This window comes from Phoenix dactylifera, unplaced genomic scaffold, assembly GCF_009389715.1.
Source record: "Phoenix dactylifera cultivar Barhee BC4 unplaced genomic scaffold, palm_55x_up_171113_PBpolish2nd_filt_p 000064F, whole genome shotgun sequence".
In the NCBI taxonomy this organism is placed as follows: domain Eukaryota; kingdom Viridiplantae; phylum Streptophyta; class Magnoliopsida; order Arecales; family Arecaceae; genus Phoenix; species Phoenix dactylifera.
Window position 1 is genome coordinate 343,610 of NW_024067673.1, and position 21,111 is coordinate 364,720.

General features: G+C 37.6%; 2 protein-coding genes across 2 annotated transcripts; one reads left to right on the plus strand and one right to left on the minus strand.

Annotated features, from left to right (window-relative positions):
* Positions 1-1,199: 1,199 nt before the first annotated feature.
* LOC103720258 (uncharacterized protein MT2364) lies at positions 1,200-6,432 on the plus strand. Its single transcript, XM_008809871.4, has 2 exons — positions 1,200-1,770; positions 5,857-6,432. The coding sequence occupies exons 1-2, from the start codon at positions 1,440-1,442 to the stop codon at positions 6,186-6,188; spliced, it is 663 nt and encodes a 220-aa protein (XP_008808093.1). The 5' UTR covers positions 1,200-1,439; the 3' UTR covers positions 6,189-6,432.
* On the minus strand, positions 6,422-20,727 carry LOC103720257 (protein EMSY-LIKE 3-like). The gene is made up of 10 exons (XM_008809870.3): positions 20,411-20,727; positions 16,554-16,756; positions 16,348-16,457; positions 15,974-16,223; positions 15,693-15,878; positions 15,530-15,598; positions 7,744-7,989; positions 7,584-7,652; positions 7,434-7,497; positions 6,422-6,890 (listed from the first exon to the last, which is right to left on the minus strand). The coding sequence occupies exons 1-10, from the start codon at positions 20,436-20,438 to the stop codon at positions 6,763-6,765; spliced, it is 1,353 nt and encodes a 450-aa protein (XP_008808092.1). The 5' UTR covers positions 20,439-20,727; the 3' UTR covers positions 6,422-6,762.
* Between the last annotated feature and the right edge of the window lie 384 nt (positions 20,728-21,111).

The following is a 21,111-nucleotide window of genomic DNA, read 5'->3' on the forward strand; positions in this document are numbered from 1 at the left end:
ATGCATAGATTTATTTTGTGCTAAAATAGATTTATTTTGCATTAAAATAGAATTATTTGGATGCCGAATAATATGCATGTATATTATTCCCTTTAAGATTTTCCATTAATTGAATTAATAGATTTATTATTTATTTATATGATATATTGCTAACACTAACCAGGAGCTCCTCTATCGTGGATTTGTCGGTGACGACCTCCACCATTATGAATTCGGCGATTACAAGCTCGCCCACCACAGATCCGGGCGTGAGGGGCTCCTTCACCATGGATCCAGCGACTAAAACGGAGTTTCTTTCCCAAATAGAGATCGATTCTCGGATATATTGAGATATACATATACATGACACTCTCCCATGTTCCCAAATTTTTATTGACAAAAGAAAACACCTTTGAAAGTTGTGGACATTTCACTTCATCATTCTAATAATTTATGTGCGAAAAAAAAGAAGATCTTAATGCAAATTCAAAAGCAATTAGCATGGATGGAGGAAAGGAATTTATTAATTATAATATATACATAGTTGCTGTAGGGACGGAAACAATGTGTATATGGTAATAGCATGTCATATTCAGTCTATCATGCTTCCATAAGTAGCGAGATGATACTATTAGGAGCAGCATGCAATATGCTCTTAGTTACAAAACCTAATTATAAAATTTGTTTTTATTATTTCTATTAAAATATTTTTTAAAGCCCTTTCAGATTGGCATGATATAATTGAATCCAAAACCAGGGTGAAGCTCATGACTATATGACTAAAAACACCCGAAATTCTTAGCAAGATCCAAGAATTGTGATCATTGCCATAGGCTAGTTGAATTATTATTGATAAATAATGTCTATATCATATGATCCTTTATAAACCACCAAGAAATAGTTTTTAGACAACATTTATCCAAAATAGCTAATCCAGGACCGACATTTACCTCACCAAAAAAGGTTAACCTAGAACCTCAACTAAAATGGCAAACAATTCATGCTCTAATATCATTTGTAACAATCCAAAATTTTATTCAAAATAATTAGCTAAAAAATATTATTTAAATTTTTTAATTTTATATAAGTACTTAAAATCTACGAATAACTGATGTAGAATTAAACATACATCTGCGGTGGTAATTCCTATGCTACGATAGTTGGTATAGCATGGGTGATAGATGAGCAAGCTCGAGACCTAAATCGCTCACGAGTCACGACTCGACCTTGGACGATCCTTGCCGATCCAACCTGGTTACCCTTCCGACGTTCCCGACCGGCTCTTGCCCGCCGATTTAGCCATCCAGTCTCCGTCACTTTCCCCTTCACCAGCATCCAACTACCTCCCTTTAAAGCCCTGAACAAAACCCCTCTCTCTCTCTGCCTCTTTCTGTGATAATCTCACTCGCATCCCCTTGTCTCGCCACGCCTCCTGATCTCTCGCCGGGTGCTGGGGGAGAATGGAGTTGGTGACGGTGGAGACGAGCGACGGCGTGAAGCTCCGGGCGCGGTTCTTCAAGCCCGCGGCGGATCTGGCGAGGAACGTGGCCATCGTGCTGGTCCACCCCTACACCGTCCTCGGGGGCTTCCAGGGCCTCCTCCGAGGCATCGCCGCAGGCCTCGCCGAGAAAGGCTACCCGGCGGTGACCTTCGACATGCGCGGCGCTGGCAGCTCCTCCGGCCGCCCCTCCCTCACTGGCTTCGCCGAGATCCAGGACATCATCGCCGTCTGCAACTGGGTTTCTCGTACCTTATCCCCCGACGGGATCGTCTTGGTCGGCTCTTCCGCCGGTACTCTCTATCTCTCTGTCTAAAATTTTTATCTTTGTGAAAGTTTGGGCTGGTTTGATGAGTGTTTCTTTGCCTTCTTTTGTTGCTTGGAGACCTTCAAATTGGGTTTAGATTCCATAAAGATACTGTTTTTAGCTCTACGTGTGTGTAAATTTGGTTTTGAATTTCCTTTTTGGATAATTGATGGAAATTTCAAGCGGTTGAGTGTTTTATGGGATGTGATGTTTTGATATTTGACACACTAACTTATGATGGGTGAAAAAAAGGCATTTTCCTTTTTCTAATGTTCTTGAATTTGCGATTCTTTGGCTTGCGCCTCCTTTTCTGTATTTTTATTTTGTTTTGTATCGCATAGTTGATTAGTTTGCATAATAGAATGTTGGGTTTGATAGAGAGATTGATTGTTTGATGAGATGGGATATTCAGTGGTTTGAGGTTGGATTTGAAGATGGCTTTAGAGAAATTGGCTCTACAAGACATGGTATAACTAGTTGTGATGTTAAATTTATTCTATGTTGAAAAGAACCTGCGCTATATTTTTTCTTCAGGTTGTATAGTTCAGTATCAGATCCATCTTTTTGTCACTTTTTATGCGAATAATTCATAATTCTGTGATGATTGTTTGTTTTCATGGTACAAGACGGTATTAATCCTTAATCCTTCCAGGATTGTGTGTTTGATAAAGTATCATGGAAGATCTAAGTGGTGGAAAGCATGCGAATAATAGTTATGTCGATTTTTTTTTTTTTTTTACATGAGGGGAGATGTGGCTTGTATACTTAGTGTTTAAGGTTACAGACTTGGTGCTGGGATTGTGGTCGAAACAGTGAATAGATTGCAAGCTTGCCAGTCAAAGTTTTTCCTTTGATTTTGGTGATGTTACTGTGTGCTCAGACATGCAACTTGGTAAGATAGTTCCATGGATTGAAAACAAAAGCATTATGAGAAGGGAGCTGGACCCATGAAATATGAGGCAAGTGCTTGTAAAGTGTCTGCTGTCATATTTTGCTAAATGCTGTAAATGAAGGATACTGAAACGAGCTAAACTAGAGATAGAGCAAATTGGACTGCATTTTATATGATTGAGCTGAAATTTTCATTGCTACTGTTCTATGTAAGAGCAAAAAACATGAAACTTCTTATCCGATGTTTGAATTTGGAGCTACAGTTGCACTTCTTGCCAAAGATTCCTGTGCTATCTTTTGCTAGGTTTCCTGAATTGGAGCTTTTTCTCCATTTAGTCACTAGCTTACTTTATTTGTGTTCTCTTGTTGGAGAGATAAATAGTTTAGACATTTTCAGAAATTTTGGTGGGAGAGTAGAATTTTAAATTGCCTTAGCTTTCACAATTGAAAACATATCGAGATTTTCAATATATTTGCAGGATTATATAATGAGTCATGACATGTTGTAGATAATTTGAATGTGGTGTTACAAATGTATTCTTCAGCTTGATGTTTATTCTTTACATATGTTTTCTCATAGGTTTGTTGACTTTTGTTTGGAGATTGGTTGCTTTCCTCCATGTATGAATGATGGATGTACAAAGCACAATACTTTCTTTTACTATTTCAAAACTTGACTCGTTCATATTTATTTGATTATGTATCTGACTTTAGATTGGGTTGATGATGGATATCATGTTACCTAAGTAGTTGCTAGCATCTTTCTCAGCAAAATGCTTTCGTTGATGCTTTTCTTTATTTCGTTTATGTGGAGTCTAGTTCTGCCTATCCAATAAAGAAAGTATCCTGAAGAAACGACAGAGGAGAAAACACATAATTGTAGATATGAAAAGAGTTGCAGTTCTTATGCATTAAAGTTACTGATCTTTCATTAATATTAGTTTTTTATTTATCCAAACAAAAATGTATTTTCAGATTGTTAAATTTGTTCAAGATGGCTACTTTAAAAATTCCATATTTTCTATAAGTTTCATATTTGAAGTTTTAGTACCAAATTTCTAGTTTTCTTTTAAACATGATAGATTCCATGTCTTATCTTTTTCTTCTTGATCATAGGCTTGATTAAAGCCCCGGCACTCTCTTCCTTTTTTCCTTCTTCTTTTTCAATCTGCTAAAGAACCAGATTGTATTTGTGTAAATCAGATACTTAGATTCACTTTACGTTGTCTATGCTTACATATGCTGGAGAAACAACAAGGTATCTTTGGAATTGTTACTTGCACACTCCTTGTGTATGTGATGCAGAATGAATGTTCATAATTCCTATGGTTTCCCGAGATATGTATGGAATGGCCTAGATCATGTTAAATCCTTTTGTCCAAAGATGTTTCATGCGAATCGAAACGAGATTTAAATGAATTTGAGATAAAGTAGCTTTCTTGGTTAGTGATTAGACCCCCGTTTTCCTTTTAAAATTATTTTTAAATAGAATGGAAGGAGTTATGTGAGGGCTATAAGGTTTCTCTGACAAAGAACTTCGATACTTAGGAGTGGTTGTGAACATGTATAGAATGGAAGTAGTGAGGCAAACAAAGAATTCCATGCTGAAGGAGGTGGAATCTGAAAGGGGAACAAGTAATGTACCTTAAGAAAGACATTATCGATGGAGGGAAAGTGGATTCCAGTGATTAAGGATATGATGGGAGTGCCATTCATTGAAATGCTAACTTTGAGGCCCAGCTCAAAGTTCTTTGGAGCCAACTTACCTTTTCTATGAAATGGTGAGAATTTTTCAAGAATAGTTGGGATTGCATGCCTATGTAAGGTTGTCCACTAACCTCAGATCTGGTATGGCATTAGGGTTATTGTTATGAATTTAGCAGACCTCCAAGTGTATGAGCATACCATGTCTATGTTAAGTTGGTTGTGTCCAAATTGAACGTGGTAGAGTTATAAATGACTAGACAGAAACATTATAGACTGAAACCGATGAAAACATAACAGTGTGGACTTGATGAAAATGGCCTGCTTATGTGCATTCAGGTTAAAGACATGTCTTTAAAGAGTAAAGGATTTGTACCAAAAAAAGAGTAAAGGATTGATTTGGGTCAAAGTACTTTGGAAATGGCAGTCAGGAAGCTGTGCGTTCAGGTTAAAGATGTGTCTTCAAAGAGTAAAGGACTGATTTTGGTGAAAGTACTTTGGAAAAGGCAGTCAGGAAGCTGTCATAAGCAGGGGGCATCTCCCACACGTGGGAGTAATCTGAGGAAGTTTTGTGAGGAACTTTTAGAGAATCAAAGAATTGCATCAAATGATAATTCACTAAAGATGCATCCTTAATGGAGAAAGAGATGTGTAATGAGTGAGTTTTATGCCATGTATTCATATTTATTTTGCTGTTCCTGTCTCTATCAAACTTATGATTGCACTTACATAAGATCATTGTAAGAACCTATTCTCCCTTTCGTCTGGGAAACCAGAGGATAAAATTTATAATGGCTAATCAAGGTGTCATGTTTGCAATGATATTGGTGAAGCATCTATCAAATTTAATTTTCTGGCATATACTTGAGATCTTTCTAGTACTTTCACCTACACACTGGTGAATGGATAGACAAGATGGTATCGTTGCAATAGTGCATCTAATTGTAATTTCTGAATATCAGATTGACATAGAACTGTACTTCATTTGAATGTTAATTGTCTATCCTAGGCAGTTATTTGTAATATAATTATTTTTTCTATGGTTTGGATCATGGTACGCCATACCGGCCTGAACCGGACGATACAGGACATACTGTACCATACTACTGGTATCCGGTACGGATAGCGTACCGACATTTCGTACGCTAAAAAATTTTTGTACCATACTGTACCAATACTGTGCTAGTGTGGCACCGGTACAGAGTTCGGTACCGAGACGGCGACTTTTGGTTTGGATCTTGATCAATCATTATGGCAAGAATCTCTATCCACTTGAATATCTGTTGAGGCCAGGAAATGGATGATTTGAAGCTATTGTTGTTTCCCGCAGCTGTACACCCTGAAAAGAACCTTTATTTTCATAGTTGTAGCTGAATATGCCATAGAACTCATGACTAGCAGAATGGCTCTGCTTCTGACATCCATTTCATTTTCTAGTGTATCAGTACATGCTTCTAACCTCTGTTCCCATGGACAGGAGCACCAATTGCAGGCTCAGCAGTTGATAAAATAGACCAGGTCGTGGGTTATGTGAGCCTGGGTTATCCTTTCGGCTTGATAGCTTCAATCCTTTTCGGCAGGCATCATGAAGCCATCCTACGGTCCGAGAAACCTAAGTTCTTCATCATGGGCACCAAGGATGGATTCACAAGTGTAAAGCAGTTGCAGAATAAGCTGAAATCTGCAGCTGGCCGAGTCGAAACCTATCTAATTGAAGGAGTAGGCCATTTCCAGATGGAGGGTCCAGCCTATGATGCTCAGATGGTCGATCTCATCACCACATTTGTTCAATCCCTGCAGGTAAAATAGATCGCATGCAAGCATCGGATGACTTGGAGCTGTAGGGAAGTAACCTCATCCTGGTGTACAAGGGCATAATTTTCCAACATATGGAGTGCTCTATGTAAAAGTAGATCACAAGCAAGCATACGTTATTGTTGGTGGTGTCGTCGCAAGCAGTCATGTAAAGTGAAATTTATTTAATGTGCAACTTAAAATCTTACGTACTGCATGCTTGAAACAGCTAGTGAGCATTCTCAAAGTTTCGTATCAAGATTGTTCACATTCCCATTTATTTCAACAAAAAAATGTGGCGTCACAGACTGAATTCATGTGATGCTACCTGATAAAATCTTCGACTTCAAAACAATATACAGCATCACAAACAATTCAATATTCATCAATATTCAATGAATAATTTTTTACAGTTTCATCATCCTGGCTTCCCCCGGCATTTTCTACCGGAAGGGGCGTGAAATTGCGAGAATAATTATGCCCTCCTTAGGAGCGCCTAAAAAAAATCCATTGCAGCGGTCTGCCGAGCGTGCCATTTTGTACAACCAAGGGCTTGGGCTACGGAAGCACAGGTTAGATGTCATACTCATCAATAGGGACCTTCCTCGCCTGCGTCCTCGTAATCAGCTCCATTCCGATTTGTGGTATGATGCCTGGTTTTCCGCCTCTGGTCCCGGTCCATCAATCTTCCATGAGAGAATCGGTCCGCGTCCTCTTCTGCTTCATCGAAAACGTGGGTTACAGTCCCAAGGGTTGATAGTGCGACGGACTCTTACAATAGCGAGCAGAGCAACTCGAGGATTCAAAAGAGAATCTAGATGATGGGTTCTTGCAATAGGTTCAGCGCACTCAGAGCATATATATAAAAAAAAAAGGAAAAGGCAAGTGTAACGAAGCAGCATCTGCTTTCACAGAGGCTGCTTTTGTATGGGAGGTTACACACTTGTGATCATACAATCTTGTTCAGAACGAATTCCTTGTGATGAGGTAGTTTATGACCTTCGTTTATCATGATTTTAAGTAAGATTTCATTCTGCATGCATCGTTGAGATGCTGAAACACTTCTGCAGCCTATCAAAAGAGATTTATTGTAGTACATAACTCAATGTGGTTCGCAGTTCGCTAAAGGGATACTGCAAATTGGCAAGATATCTATGACTGAAAGAAGTATTCTAATAGTACAGATCAAAAGGCCATTGTTGATACTGGGGAGCCACGACAAGCAGTATTGAGTAAAAAGACAGGCCTATATATATTTACCACTTTCGCTGTCGGAAGCATCAGCAAGCCTTGCAATGGAATCGATTAGGGATTGTTCGTGCTCCTGTAAAAACATCAAACACCCTCTATGTCTGGTGAAGAAAATAAATAGCATGAAGAAAATGAAAGTCAGATGAGAAGTTTTCTTACTTTCAGCAATTTCTTTGCCTTCTCAATTTCGAGAGGATCTGGATGACTTGCACCAAAAACCCTCTCCACCTGCATAAAATCCGAAAATAAAAATGATGACCAACGAGACATCTCTGATAGCTCATATATGATCTCTTCATGCACACACCGGTACACCTACCTCCTTCAGGAGACTTTCTGTGTGGAGTATTTCTATGTTATCAGATGCCTTCTTCCCAATGCCATTTTGTGCTGCAGCAAAATCTTTCTTTGAATAATTCTTTGACAACCCTCTTCCCCTGCCTGCACTTGGAATGGCCCCATTGCCGCCTGTAGGCTTCTTAGTCCTCAGGCTGGGTCCACCCTGACCCGCTCGACTTGAGATGCCGGGATCCTCACCTTCCCATCGGATGTCTTCAGGAGGAATCTGCCATTGTAATTTTTTAAACAAGTAAATCGAGTGAGATATCCCAAACACATCTGCATTGAAAGTGTCCTGACAATTTTAAAACAGCAAAAAGTTTAATATCATATCTTTATCATCACGGAATTGTCCAAACTCTTGTAGTGAAGTTGAATTTGGAAATGAACAATAATCTCATAGCATCACAACAATTCGAAAACTACCCAAGCTGTTGATTGAACTTCTAGCTATAGACACTACAACTTAAAGTATGGAAGGTTTCATTAACCATCTATGGAAGGTCTCGTTAACCCTCACAGAGAAATACCCAAGGACTGATAACCTTCACATACTCTTTTTTTTTTTTTGAAGAATAAAGAGGAACAAATCGATTGAGACAGGGTAAAATATATGTGATGAATCACCGAGTGCCACCACACAAGGTTTGAGTGTCAGAGTAACTCTGGTCTTACTCGTATATTTGACGTACTTGTATATTCACCTTATATAAGTTGCACAAGGCTCCCATCATGCCCCTTTCTATATGCATGAACATCTGATTATGATTCTTCAATTCATGGTATACCATACCGGTCCAAACCGGACGATACGAAACGTATCGTATTGTATCGGTTCGGTATTGGTACCCAGTACAGGTGGCCTACTAACACTCGGTACACCAAAAAAAAATCCGTACCGTACCATACTGTACCGACACTGTGCTAGTGAGGCACCGGTATGGGGTCCGATACTGAGATGATGAACCTTGCTTCAATCAATAAAAAGATATATATTTTTTCGCATAAACTTTGAACGTTACATGCTACTACAGCCAACTAGCTCTTTTCACCTCCACGTATTCTTCTAGCAATTGTAGGAGACTTCCCATCCTTGTGTGTGATTGCCTCAGGCCAAAGTTCCAGCTCATTCCCCATAATACAGCTACTTGTGACCGATTCAGCATTGGCATTAACTTGACACGATCAAGTCCCAAGCAGTCTACCTGATTTACAGCCCAACCTCCCTCTAAACCCTCCACCATAAAACCCCCTGGTCCTTTAGGCACCTATACACTCTAACCTCGGATCCTCTGATACTCCCGGCAATCCCCACATCTGATAGCACTCCAGACAAGCAAAGCTCCAATGATCTTTAATCCATTGATACTAGTCGATGCTTAGGCATGCTTTCGGCTTCACACTTTCAGATACCAGTTGATGTGGTCAGTCTTTTGCATGTTTTTGCCTAGCCATGCATGCTACATCTGTGATCACATCTTATTGCATGCTGTAATACACCATCTATTCATTTGCGAGAGGGCAAGTACATCTCAAGCAGAGGGTCGTAAGCACAATCTTCATGCTCTATACTACCTACTTCCTCTATTGCCCCGTACATGCAAGTGATTCTTTTCAACACCTTGATCAGTAGTTTTGGTTTACCTTCTGATCACATGCATCCTTTGACTACCGTGATTCCTTCTACAAGTCGGTTTTTCTTCTTTTCCATTAAGGGGACTACATCATTACAGCTGTTCGAATGCACAACCCTGAAGTCCAGTAGTCCATCTGAGTCTGAAGGTTCAGATATGGGGGAAAATTTGCAGCTAAACTCCAGAAGTAGAGAACAGGTGAGCCCAGCAAAAGGAACAGTTGGTTGTTTGCTAGTATACATGTGAAACATAGAATAAGACCAAATAGATGACTAGAAAGCCAAATTAAGCAGGTAAGGGTGTTGACTCGGGTTCCCCAAGCAATGACAGTACTAAAGCCTCCTTCAATCCAAATGTTTTTTGCACACAACGAATCAGTAGCATAATTGACTTAGGTGCTACTCACTGCATGACCCATGATGGCACTTGTCTACTTAAACTTCTGAGTACTTTATGATTCATTTTTACTGAAAGCCCTTCATATTGTTTTTCTTGTTGCGATCTCATTTTTCTAGTTATTTTACCCTTCACATCCCTAGTTTCTCTATCATTTCATTTTTTGTCTGCTAACATGTCAATCAATATTTTTGTATCACCTTGACTTATACCCAACCCTCTTAACTTCCATGAGTCTATTGGGCAGGAGAAAGAAATAATTGGCTGGTTCCAGTGTTGTTAATATTTTCTACCTCTATCAGCCTCCTTTATCTACAAGATCATTGTCTAGGCCATAGCTGTTTGCTCATCTTTATTATTTAGCTTCTTCAGGTGCTCCAAGAACTATCCCACTAGATGCTTGCTTGCACTAGTTGCACAATGGTGAGATTTTACTCCTATGCTTTTCTAGATACTGATATATGGACCTTCCCAGTAACTTTCAAAGGTATCATTTTGTTATTTATCTTTACTGACGAATATTATTACAACAACTAAATTTATCTTGTGCAACAGCAGCTTTAAGGTTTATTTTCATGATTATGATCCATAAACCATTTCTCATCATAGTTTAAACTTGTTGGACAAACTTTTGTAGGCAATATCCTTTTTCCAATATTCATGTTATAATTCTCTCTTCTGGCACCAATGAGCACTTGTCGTTGTTGACACAGAATGGTGTTGCTGAGGGAAAGCATAAGAACATCTTAAACCAATCTCTTACTTTCAACTCCTTTATTCTATCTCCTGTTTCTCCCTGTAGGTATTCACTCACAGTCTCCTACCAATTCATTCTTTTGTGTATTTGGATACACCTATTTCAGTCTTTTGCCCTCTTGCATTCACTCTTTGGTCTCTAATTAACCTGGTTTACGAACTTTTGAAAAGTGGCATCGCTATACTTTGTAGCTAGTTGCCTTCATGCTTCATGCCACCTCTTGTGACAAGAATCAATCTAGATGGTCCATTCCATGAATACAGATCTAAAATCCATGGTAGATTTGAATCTATTGCAGATCTATAAAGAAAATAAATAAATAAATAAATATCTTTGCAACAATCAATTCCAGGATCAAGCTTGCCTTCTCAAGCCTGAAGATTGAAGAAAAAATTAAATAAGAAGATAATGAAGAAAGAAGCAAGAGAATAAAATTTCCATCAGTCCATCAAAATTAATCCAAAATTTATCGCTCTTCACCCTTTATAAAGCAACTGAAACCCTTATAAACAGTATCCAAATAACCCTTGATAAGTGACTTATACTAGGGACAGTTTATGTAGATTATTACTACAGAGAATAAGTCAAATAACAATTTTTTCAAAACCTTCTAATCACATACTAAAAACATCCTATTAAAAGAACTAAAAGCACAAGACAACTAACAATGAACAATTAAATAGAGAATACAAGGCCAATCAATATTATCTAATGAAGCATTCCTCACTTAAAAAAAAAGAAAAGATAAAATGGCATGATCAGACAATTTCAATAATTTATTTATTCATATGGACCCAAAGGTAAGGACATCTACAACTCACGGTTATGCTCTTAGAATTCTCAAGTCCATTTTATCAAAATCGTACTAGCAAAAGTATAGATGAAAATGGGGGTGGCTTGAATCTTCTAATATATTTCATTTATCAATTTTTCTTCCTAAAACTGCCATTAGTTTTTACAAAACAAACTTCACAAGAGTACATAATTTCATATGGCACATTTTTGCAAATATAGATGAAATCAGAACTTTTCTCCACAAGTTGCCCCTAAATCTCACCACCCACAACACAAACCCCACTCAGCCCCTCCTCATTTCCTTATCTCATTAATTGATATATTATAAGGTACAATATATAATCTAAATTTGCTTATTCAGAAATGCCCTTGACACCAAAAAAGAGGAGAGGTGGGGATCCAAAAGAGATATCCCACTCATCATGGAGGAGGACGATAACGCCCCTCCTTTTCTTCTTTCTGCCTTCATATCCATCTATCTATCTATCTTGCATAAGCTCTCACTTTTGTTACTGCAGTTGGTATCTGTCTCTACATGGTACTAAAGTTTGCTTAATCACTCTTTAATGCCTTTCTAAATTTTTGCCTGACTGTCTTTCCTCAGCCATTTTTTAAGTCATTTAATAAGTAAACTCACGAACACCTACTTAATATAATGCCTATGTCTAAGAAAAAACCTACCATTTATATTAATCATTCATCTAAAGATGTAATTAACTTCTCTTTGACTCTATCAAGCTCCCATCATATACATAAATAAGCAAAATATCATGATCATTAATTTTAATAGTATTAAGTGTAACACATATATAATTGATTAATTTCTTTATTTCATTTTACGACATGCACTGCACATTCTTGTTTGCTAGTAATAGCAAAAATTCTAGAAGAATAGCCAATTCTTTAAGATTTGGTTGGAAGGACCTAGTATTGCTTCCTACAAGATGCAACTGAGAGGACTAAGATGACGAAAGAGTGAGAAGAAATGGTGATAGAGATAGACAGATATGTGTATTTTTTCCCCTAAGGTATAGGAGCAAATTTAATTTGATTTTTCCCTCTTCTATGTATTAGGGGGTTAGAGGAGTCCACCTGCACACATGTAGGCATTTTTGCTCTAAATGTCCAATGATAGATTGATAGGTCCCCTAGCATTATATTTTAGCAGCATCTAGGCCATGATTATCTACCAGCTGGGAGGCTTTGGATGACTAATTGGAGGTTTCCAACTGGTAAAATCCCCTTCAAGAAAGCCTCTCAAGTTTCACTCTGTCATCCTTAACTTTGATCCATGAAAGACTCCATTGATTTGACCATAGGGGGCCAAAAACACTCTATCTCTGTCGCTGTGTAAAAGTAGCATCTGTACATCAATTTTCTATATTTTTTTCAGAAAAAGTTTTTGCTTGTTTAATATTTTGGTAACACCAAATATATCCACTATATCGAACTGCTTGTGCAGCTATTGTTTCCCATTATAAAGGAAATAATAATTGTTACCTACCCACTTAAGCTCTGAAGTAGAATTTGAAGGAACAAAATGACAATTTTTATCATAATTGTTATTAGTCAATGTTATGGGAAAGAAAATGGAATAAGAATAAAAATAATGATGCTATTTGATGAAGTCATTATTAAATCGGAATTTTGTTTTTAACCAATACAAAAATTTGAATATCAAAAATTATGGTTCTGAACAATCTCCTGTGTCCCTTATGGTGAACCGTGCCCCATCATGCTTAGAACATAGGCTCCTAGTGTATAAGGTTATGTCCCCACATACAAATGGTGTTGTTTGTGATCACACCACATGCAGAATATGAAAATATATGCAGGGTACAGTGGCTGCTCTTATACGAGGATTTTGAAAAATAATAGCTGTTATATCATTGTAATGGCTGTTATGATGGGTTTTAAAAGCCTCTTGGTTACATTGCATGCACGATACACACAAATAACAGGTTATTATTATTAATCATTATGAAGTTGTTATCTCGTTAAGTAATGGGAGCAACAGCTATTATTTCCCTATCTCAACATCTATGCAATTAAAATACTAATATTTAATGTTCAAATTTTCATCTTTTTTAAAAAATAATGTTATTCTTTGAATGTGATTACATTACACAACATTGTTATTTTACCATGCATATGTCAAATTCCCATTGCAACAACAACAGTCATGATAACAATATAATTTAATTCCCAGAAAACCCACCCCGGAGTTGAACTAGGAAAACAACGACCGTTGTTTCCACTAAATTGGAAATAATAGTTTCAAAGGAGATTTGATATGTGGGGATACAGATTTTATCGGAACCTTATTCTTTATCAGGTTAAAAAAAACTTTTTGTTGAATTCTTTACAGAAAATTAAAAAAGAAAAATGCCTATGGTTCTATTTCTGACAGATAAGAACTTGTTTTTTACTTTTTCTTTTCCTTGACAGGGAGTACCTTTTCTTGTTTGATGGAGTCTTTCAAGAGACTTTGATAAATTTGAAAGGCTTTACAGGTTTGGAATACTCCCGAACAGTCATTCAGAGGTAAATGATAGGGACTATAGAGCTGCCTAAATGGGTGCTACATGGACCTATCAAAACATGCATCGATGTTTTGGCCTACATGTGCATGAAGGTGTAGCACTCCCTGCAGTTTAAGGCATCATTGGACAATAAATGATTTTAAAAAGTCCAATGGGCCTTAGAATATTATTGTAGATCATATTTTAAGTCGGGGAATAGTCGAGAGTATGTCTAAATGCAATTAAACGTTTGAGTGAGACCCCACACGCTATAAAGAGGAAAAATATGAAATGGTCAAACATAAGAAAGTGCAGAGCCATATGGCAAATTATAAATGGTTGGATGTCAATATTTTATGAGATGCCTGATGACTTAAACCAGTTAGTACTCCCATGAGAGCTGTTTACATTTACTTCCTCTATCCCAAGAACTACTGGTACTCTTTCGCTACTCTCCTTTCTTTTATAAGGAAATGATTGTAGTTAGAGTTCCACAACTTATACAAAAAGCTACAGGTTCTGCTCCATCACCTTGGTAGTTTCATAGTTGACGTGGCGTGGCACATCATAATTCAACCACCCATTGTGTATCGCACCAGCCACCCTAAATTGTATCAATTTGCTCATGCACTAGCACGAGGAATTTACAGACGAATAGTTCCCCATAGCAATAAGTGTAACTAACAGGCACAACACTATCTGGTTGAGTAAAAGAATAAATCACCCCATATTGAGCAATCTAAACAAAAAAAGATCTCTTTATGACTGGAATTTGATTTAATTTAAAAAGGTTTCTTCACACAAATTCTGGTTTTTGGGATTTAAATGATTAGTACGTCCGGTCTTCTCGAATCAGATGACCATCAATATGGTATCAAGACCCTTTCTTTAGAAGAATTCATTTCTAAAAGTATCAGTAGTAATATGGGTGCCGATGTCTCCAACAGCTTCACCTTAGCCTCAGCAGAAGAAAAAGGTAAAAAAGTTTAATGGCAGATTCATTAAAAATTATTTAGCATCTGTAATTAGAAATAAGTCATTCTACCTCATTTTATGATCAAGCTGGTCAAGTTAGTTCCATCAAATACACAGGTCTTGTCAGTTTTGATAGGAAAGATTTGAGCTAAATCATTAGCCAGATCAAATTGATGTTTATGGTACTGAAGAACTCAAATGGCTTAAGATATGAGACTATATGTGATAGAATGTAGAATTTACCTCTCATATAGCACATAATTACATATAACCAAAGGCTCGTAAGATGAAGAATCGCAATTCTTGCAGTGAACAAATTCTTCTTATATAAAAAGAAGCCGACCTATTGCACTATTTTTTCCTTAAAAACAATCCACTTAAACAAGAATCAGACTCTTCGTAAATATATTATAAAGCACCAATCCTTGCTTTGAAATGATCTTATATCTGGGCAACAACAAATAGCACAGAGAGATCAAAGCTGGCCCACACAACAAAGTTATACGGTAATCAATTTTACTTGCCAAAAGATGATGCAGATACATGACCTATGAGGATACATCAGTGAGCAAAAACATAATCTACTCTAAATTAAGTCCCAGCAAAGCCTCACCACAACTATTAATTAATAAGAAAATAAAAACAGAACAATTTCAATCACATCTGCAATAGAGAAAATTAACTCACCTCTTTGAGGTTGACCCACTCCCATGTTTCATTCTTTGTGTTCATATCATAAACAAGAGCATGTAAATCCTGATAGTGATTGGAAATAGTAAGGACAACAAATATACCACTACCAAACAGAAATAACTAGGACAAGCACCATACACTCAACAGGGGAACAAACCTCACGAGCATTATAATCTGTTATAACAGCCTTGTAGAAGTTATTATCATCAGGCCACCTTGTCATGACCTTCCGCCCAATTAGTGGATCATATGCTGCAGCTTCAGCAGGTTCAGTTGTTGCAAGAGCACCAGAAAAATTCCTGTTTGTTACCTGGCCCCGTCCACTTGGACCTGTAGAAGGGTACTGCAAGGATTCGCACGAAAATGCAGTAGGATCAACCAAAGAGCTGGCATATTATTTTACCAAAATAAATATATTTATTTCAATCATTAACATACTGGTTTTGGCTTCTTGCCCTTGGTTCCTGCCATAACCCCCCACTTTGCACCTGATAATGATGGCTGAAGGGAAGCAACTGGTTGTGGGTGCAGAGCTGGGGATGGTGCACCCAGAGATTGGGAAGGTATTGAGTGAGATGTTTTTTGCCTCTTGCGAGAAGCTGAAACAGTAGGACTCGGTGCTGGGTCATGAACAGGTTGAGCATTATTGTGCAAACTAGACTGAAGCCCACCTGCCTGTCTCCACTCCCTGGGAAATTTATCAAATAATTAATCCTAACAATCAGACCTGAAAAAGAAATTCTACCTCACTTCAACTTGTCGACTATAAGAAAGCTTTTAAAAAGTGTATGATGTCTCATTCATCAAAGGACCTTATTCTCCAGATGATGTCATCTGCATTGACTTTGCTTAACAACTCCCTATGTTCCTCATCAGATACTCTCAACTCTTTCCTCAGTTCAGTAATCATACTTTCTTTCTCCTGGAGAGATATACTACACATTAGTATCAGCAACAGGAACAGAACAAAGAAATAGTAACAAGGTCAATCAATTAGAGTTGATACGTTGGCACATACCCAAGTAATGGCATCGGATTGAGCCTTAAATGCCCGAAGAACGGAACTGTATGCTTCTTGCTCAAGTCTATGTATTTCACTCTCCATATCATTCTGAGCCCTTGTGTATGTTAAAGCACCAACAGCAGCTCTTCCATTCCCAGTTATACGCCCTCCTCTTGCACTCCTATTTTGATGTGATGGTGGTAGATCATCATCAGTACCTGCAGCCATGTTTCAAGCAGGGCAGAATCTATTCAAATAAAGTTTTAGTTGCAAAACATAAATAATTTAATTAAAAGTTCACAGTCTTAAGTGTCAGGGATGAAAATATCAAATACTTAAGCCACTTAAGTTTATCATGTAATTTGGATTTCAAGAGATGTCAAGAATATACATTGCATATGGGTTGCAGGTTGCAGGCATTCAGTTGGGAAGGAATTATTGAAGTCTGACTGGTTGTATTGCCATCTGAAGAAGGAACAACAACCAATCTCTAGATGCCAACACATTTTTTTCACATTTTCTTGGACTCGTTCAAGCCATAAATGCATGTGACAAATTTGCAAACGTGGTCCCCAGTTTAGGGTCCACAAATACTGCAGCCTGTTTGACACTTTAATTTTGATTGAGTTCAAAGAAATGCTTTCTGACTTACAAGAAGTTTCAGTGGAAGAAATTCCACCTTCCACCGAAATTTTTTTGATAAGTTATTTGGTAACTTGCTTATTGTACACAATCATAGCTTGTCCCAAGTCTGATCTTGTTATTAACATGATTTCTCCAAAAATGAAATTTCCCTCACATAAAATAAAGAAGGAACAGCTAGTAATCTTGTAGGGGCATGTGACGTACACATGCTTCAAGTCCAGAACAATGTACTACTACATTCAATAGGATACCCACACATGCAAGAGAGTGAGACACACTAGGAAACCAGCAGAGCAGGGTACTGACAGAAACAGAAGATATCAATATGTTAGTCAGCAAGCTGCAAGCATATAATTAGTTCTTATCTCCAAATAGCATTAGCAATAAGAGCAGCTAGGCTAGAGAAGATCAAATTTAAATCTCAATTTTTGAGAGTATCTTGTTTTGAGAATTAGAGGAAAAGCTGCAAAGCAGCAAGATTGGCCTTCCCAGAGTATGAATTTGAAGTGGTGGCGTTGAGACAGCTTTAATTTCTTTAAAAGACAGAAGACACAAGCAATTACCATTATATATGAGAAAAACAAAAACTAAACATTCTAAAATTAACATTACATTGCTGCAAATAACTAATTGTTGCAATTTGTTTACACTCATAGAACCATAATCATACAAATTAATGAGGGTCTACTTAGCAACCCTTCTTTGCCAAACAACCATATTAAATGCTACATCTGATTTCACTTATCATCATGATCCTTTGATACATATTCAACTTCAAGTCCCTCTTCTTATCAGAGCTTCCTTGAAACTTTACAGGACATGCCCATACTATCTCAATAAGATCTCCAATTCTCCATTACTTAGCCCTCAACTAGAATGATGTTAATGCTTCCTCTAAATGCACCCATACCTAAGCTTTTCCAATTTTTTTGTCATACAACCACCTTAGCATACTCATTACTGCCTCACTCATCTTGTGTTATTCTTCTTTGTCCAACATCACGAATCATACAACACAGTGAAGATTAGTGCTATTGTATAACTTTTGGCCTTAAGCTATAAAGGTACATGAAAATGATATGGAACAGATAAAGCACCTCTCCAATTCATCTATGTGCTATCAATAATATTAGATTGGTCTATATTTTCACAGTTTTCGTATAATCGCACCAGCAAATCAGAGCAGATCAAAGCATAGCATCCTTTAGCAAACAATTATGCTTGTAATGGAGACCCATTTATTTCTATCTCTGTTTAAATTTGATTCATAGAATCTTTTTATAGTTGTAATTTTTAACGTTATCCTAGCCTAGACTTGAGCAAATCCAACGAGACTCACCCAGCCCAACCCGTTGAACCCGGTATTGGCCAAGCTGGGGCAGATGTTTCAAGCCCAACAGGTCATTTAGCACACAAAAGGGAAAAACCCCACCTTTCCAGTTTGACAGTACAAAGTGAAAGAGACTTGACTAAGTAAGTTGCAGCTAACATAATCTCCAGGATCCAGATGATCAGCAACTGCATAAGGGATCACCTCTTATGTCATAATGCTTAAACCCTATAAGAGTAAGACTAAAACCAAACCATGATGTAAGCAAGATAACTTCAAATAAGTCATATATCATGTTGTCTTTGACATACTTGCTGCTACATATATATATTCTGCAAATTGCAAAATAAAGCTGAACTTATAAATGAAGGCAATCAAAAGAGATTGTTGACTGCATATGAGCAAGAAAGTTAATGATGTTTCTTCAAAAGTGTCCATCGGCAACAAGGATCGGAAGAAAAAAAATCGCAAGATAGCAGTGAGTAAAATACAGGGTGTTCTTAGTTTTATCAATTAGCATGATATCTAGCAGAGTTGACCATGTGACAAATAATCATAGCTACTATTATAACAAGAATTGTCATAGGAGTTGAGATGGAAGACCTGGCATGTCTCATGTTTAGTGGAAGTCTTTGTTCGTAATTTTTAGGCCATCTCATTAAAGTTAAAAGCAATCAACATTCTGACAAGCTATAAAAAATGATATGGACAGACATTGATACTCTTTTCAAGGTTATAAATACTTCCTCAGTAAGAAATGGCAGAAGATCAAATCCTGAGGCTAAAAAATGTGTGACATTTGGATACGAGAAAATGTTCAACATTATATATGAGGAGAAGAAAGAGGAAAAGCCACAAGCAAATAGTCCAGCCAAAAAATAGTATTTTTATTCAAACAAAACTCGGATTCTCACTTACATCGTGAATCAACATCACCACATAATCCTACCCAGTGATTTTGGTAGCTAATGATTATATAACCTCCAAATGTCACATGTCTTCATTTAAGCTATTGATCACATTATAAGGCCAATAGAAGAAGATATTAATGACACCTGAAGACAAACTTTTACGAAGATTCTTGAAGCAAAAGTATGTAAAACAAAATTAAACAAATGCTCAAGCTCAGGACCCCTCCTTAAAGAAGAAGGTAAATGAAAAATGCTGAGACAGTTATATTCCATGCAACTTCACATAAATCATGGTGCCAGAGATCAGTTTGCACAGATATACTCAACGGAAAGGAACCAGATTTCTAAGCCAAAGATTTCTAAGGACATAATTCCACATCTATATCTTTCGAGCTTCTAATGATGATCCCTGCATGCATACATAGAAATTAACATGTTGGTGAATCATTAACACAATTTTTTATATATGCCCATGATAATTTTCAATGTGTAACCCCCCAAAAAAGCAAGATATCAAATAATTTGCTTGTGTTGTGAACAGCTGGCATCGTCAAATAAGATGACCCCGATTTTCCCTCGGGGAAAACTGAGAATTATGCACAAATCATGGAATTCTTACGGATGCTATTTTTCTGAACTTGGTCAGATTAATATTTGTAAAACCCTAATTTTTTCTGAAGTGGAGCTAACTCGTTCAAGGTAGAGAAAGAAGCAGTTAGACAGCCGACAAAAAAAAAGAAGCAAACTTTTATCTAGAATTTAACGAATTTATGAAATCCTGGATCAAATCCCTGACAGATAAAACTATATACCCCAATTTTCTCCATCTTTCTTTATTCACTGGCTACCCGAGCCAGTCCTCCAATACCTCACATCAAATTCGTTGTAAGACGATAATGCCCGAATATTTTCATCTATTCCAACCCTAAAACCTTTTAGAAACACATTAGAGACGGCTATTGCATGGAACAAAAACCAATACTCACCGCTGCTATCAGAAGGATCGTACTCCATTGCCAAATACTGCTAGCGTGGTAAGACCCGCGCCCGAAACCCTCGAAACCAGAGCACCAATATAGAGCAAGAGATCCACCTATTTTTTATTCAATTATCCCCTGATCGCAGCAAAAAAACAACCCAATCCGAGCTTCGAGAATTGGAATTCGGGCGAGAATTCGAAACTGGGAGGGAAATTATCAAGCGCTTTGTGGAAATTTAGTCGAGAGAGCGTGCGAGCCAATGGCGGAGGTGAACAGAGGGAGGCGCAGTCAGGTTCCAAAGAGCGAGAAGAGGCGAGAGGAGCAAGCGGACTTCAAGCCTTATATAGCCGAATTTTGACATGTAAAATAACTTTTTTGAGTTCCGTCTTCAAGTAGGACTGGGACGGACGGTTCGACGTCTGGGCTTGACTACTTTTGAACCGAAGATAGCTGGCCATCCTAGGCGTACGTGGCACTGCCGAGCATCAGCTTTCGTGTCGCGACAAGTCCACGGTGCTTTGTGTGAGCCACGAATACCCGGTTGCGAGAGTAGCTCTGAACGGTAACGGCCCTCCAGATAAAGTGGAACGAATCAGGGACGCCCGATAGACACTAATGAACAACCCATGCTTTTTTAAGTAAATAATAAAATAAAAAAAATAAGAGAGGAGCCGCCGCATGTTTTATCAAGAAAAAAATCCCTACAA

Bases quoted from the DNA above. Each gene is read 5' to 3' on its own strand.
- LOC103720258 (XM_008809871.4), top strand. From the start codon at position 1,440: ATGGAGTTGGTGACGGTGGAGACGAGCGACGGCGTGAAGCTCCGGGCG. The intron at 1,771-5,856 runs GTACTCTCTATC...TCCCATGGACAG, and splicing joins CTTGGTCGGCTCTTCCGCCG to GAGCACCAATTGCAGGCTCA.
- LOC103720257 (XM_008809870.3), bottom strand. From the start codon at position 20,438: ATGGAGTACGATCCTTCTGATAGCAGCG. The intron at 7,653-7,743 runs GTAGGTGTACCG...GATTTTATGCAG, and splicing joins CAGAAAGTCTCCTGAAGGAG to GTGGAGAGGGTTTTTGGTGC. The intron at 7,498-7,583 runs GTAAGAAAACTT...ATGTTTTTACAG, and splicing joins AGGCAAAGAAATTGCTGAAA to GAGCACGAACAATCCCTAAT.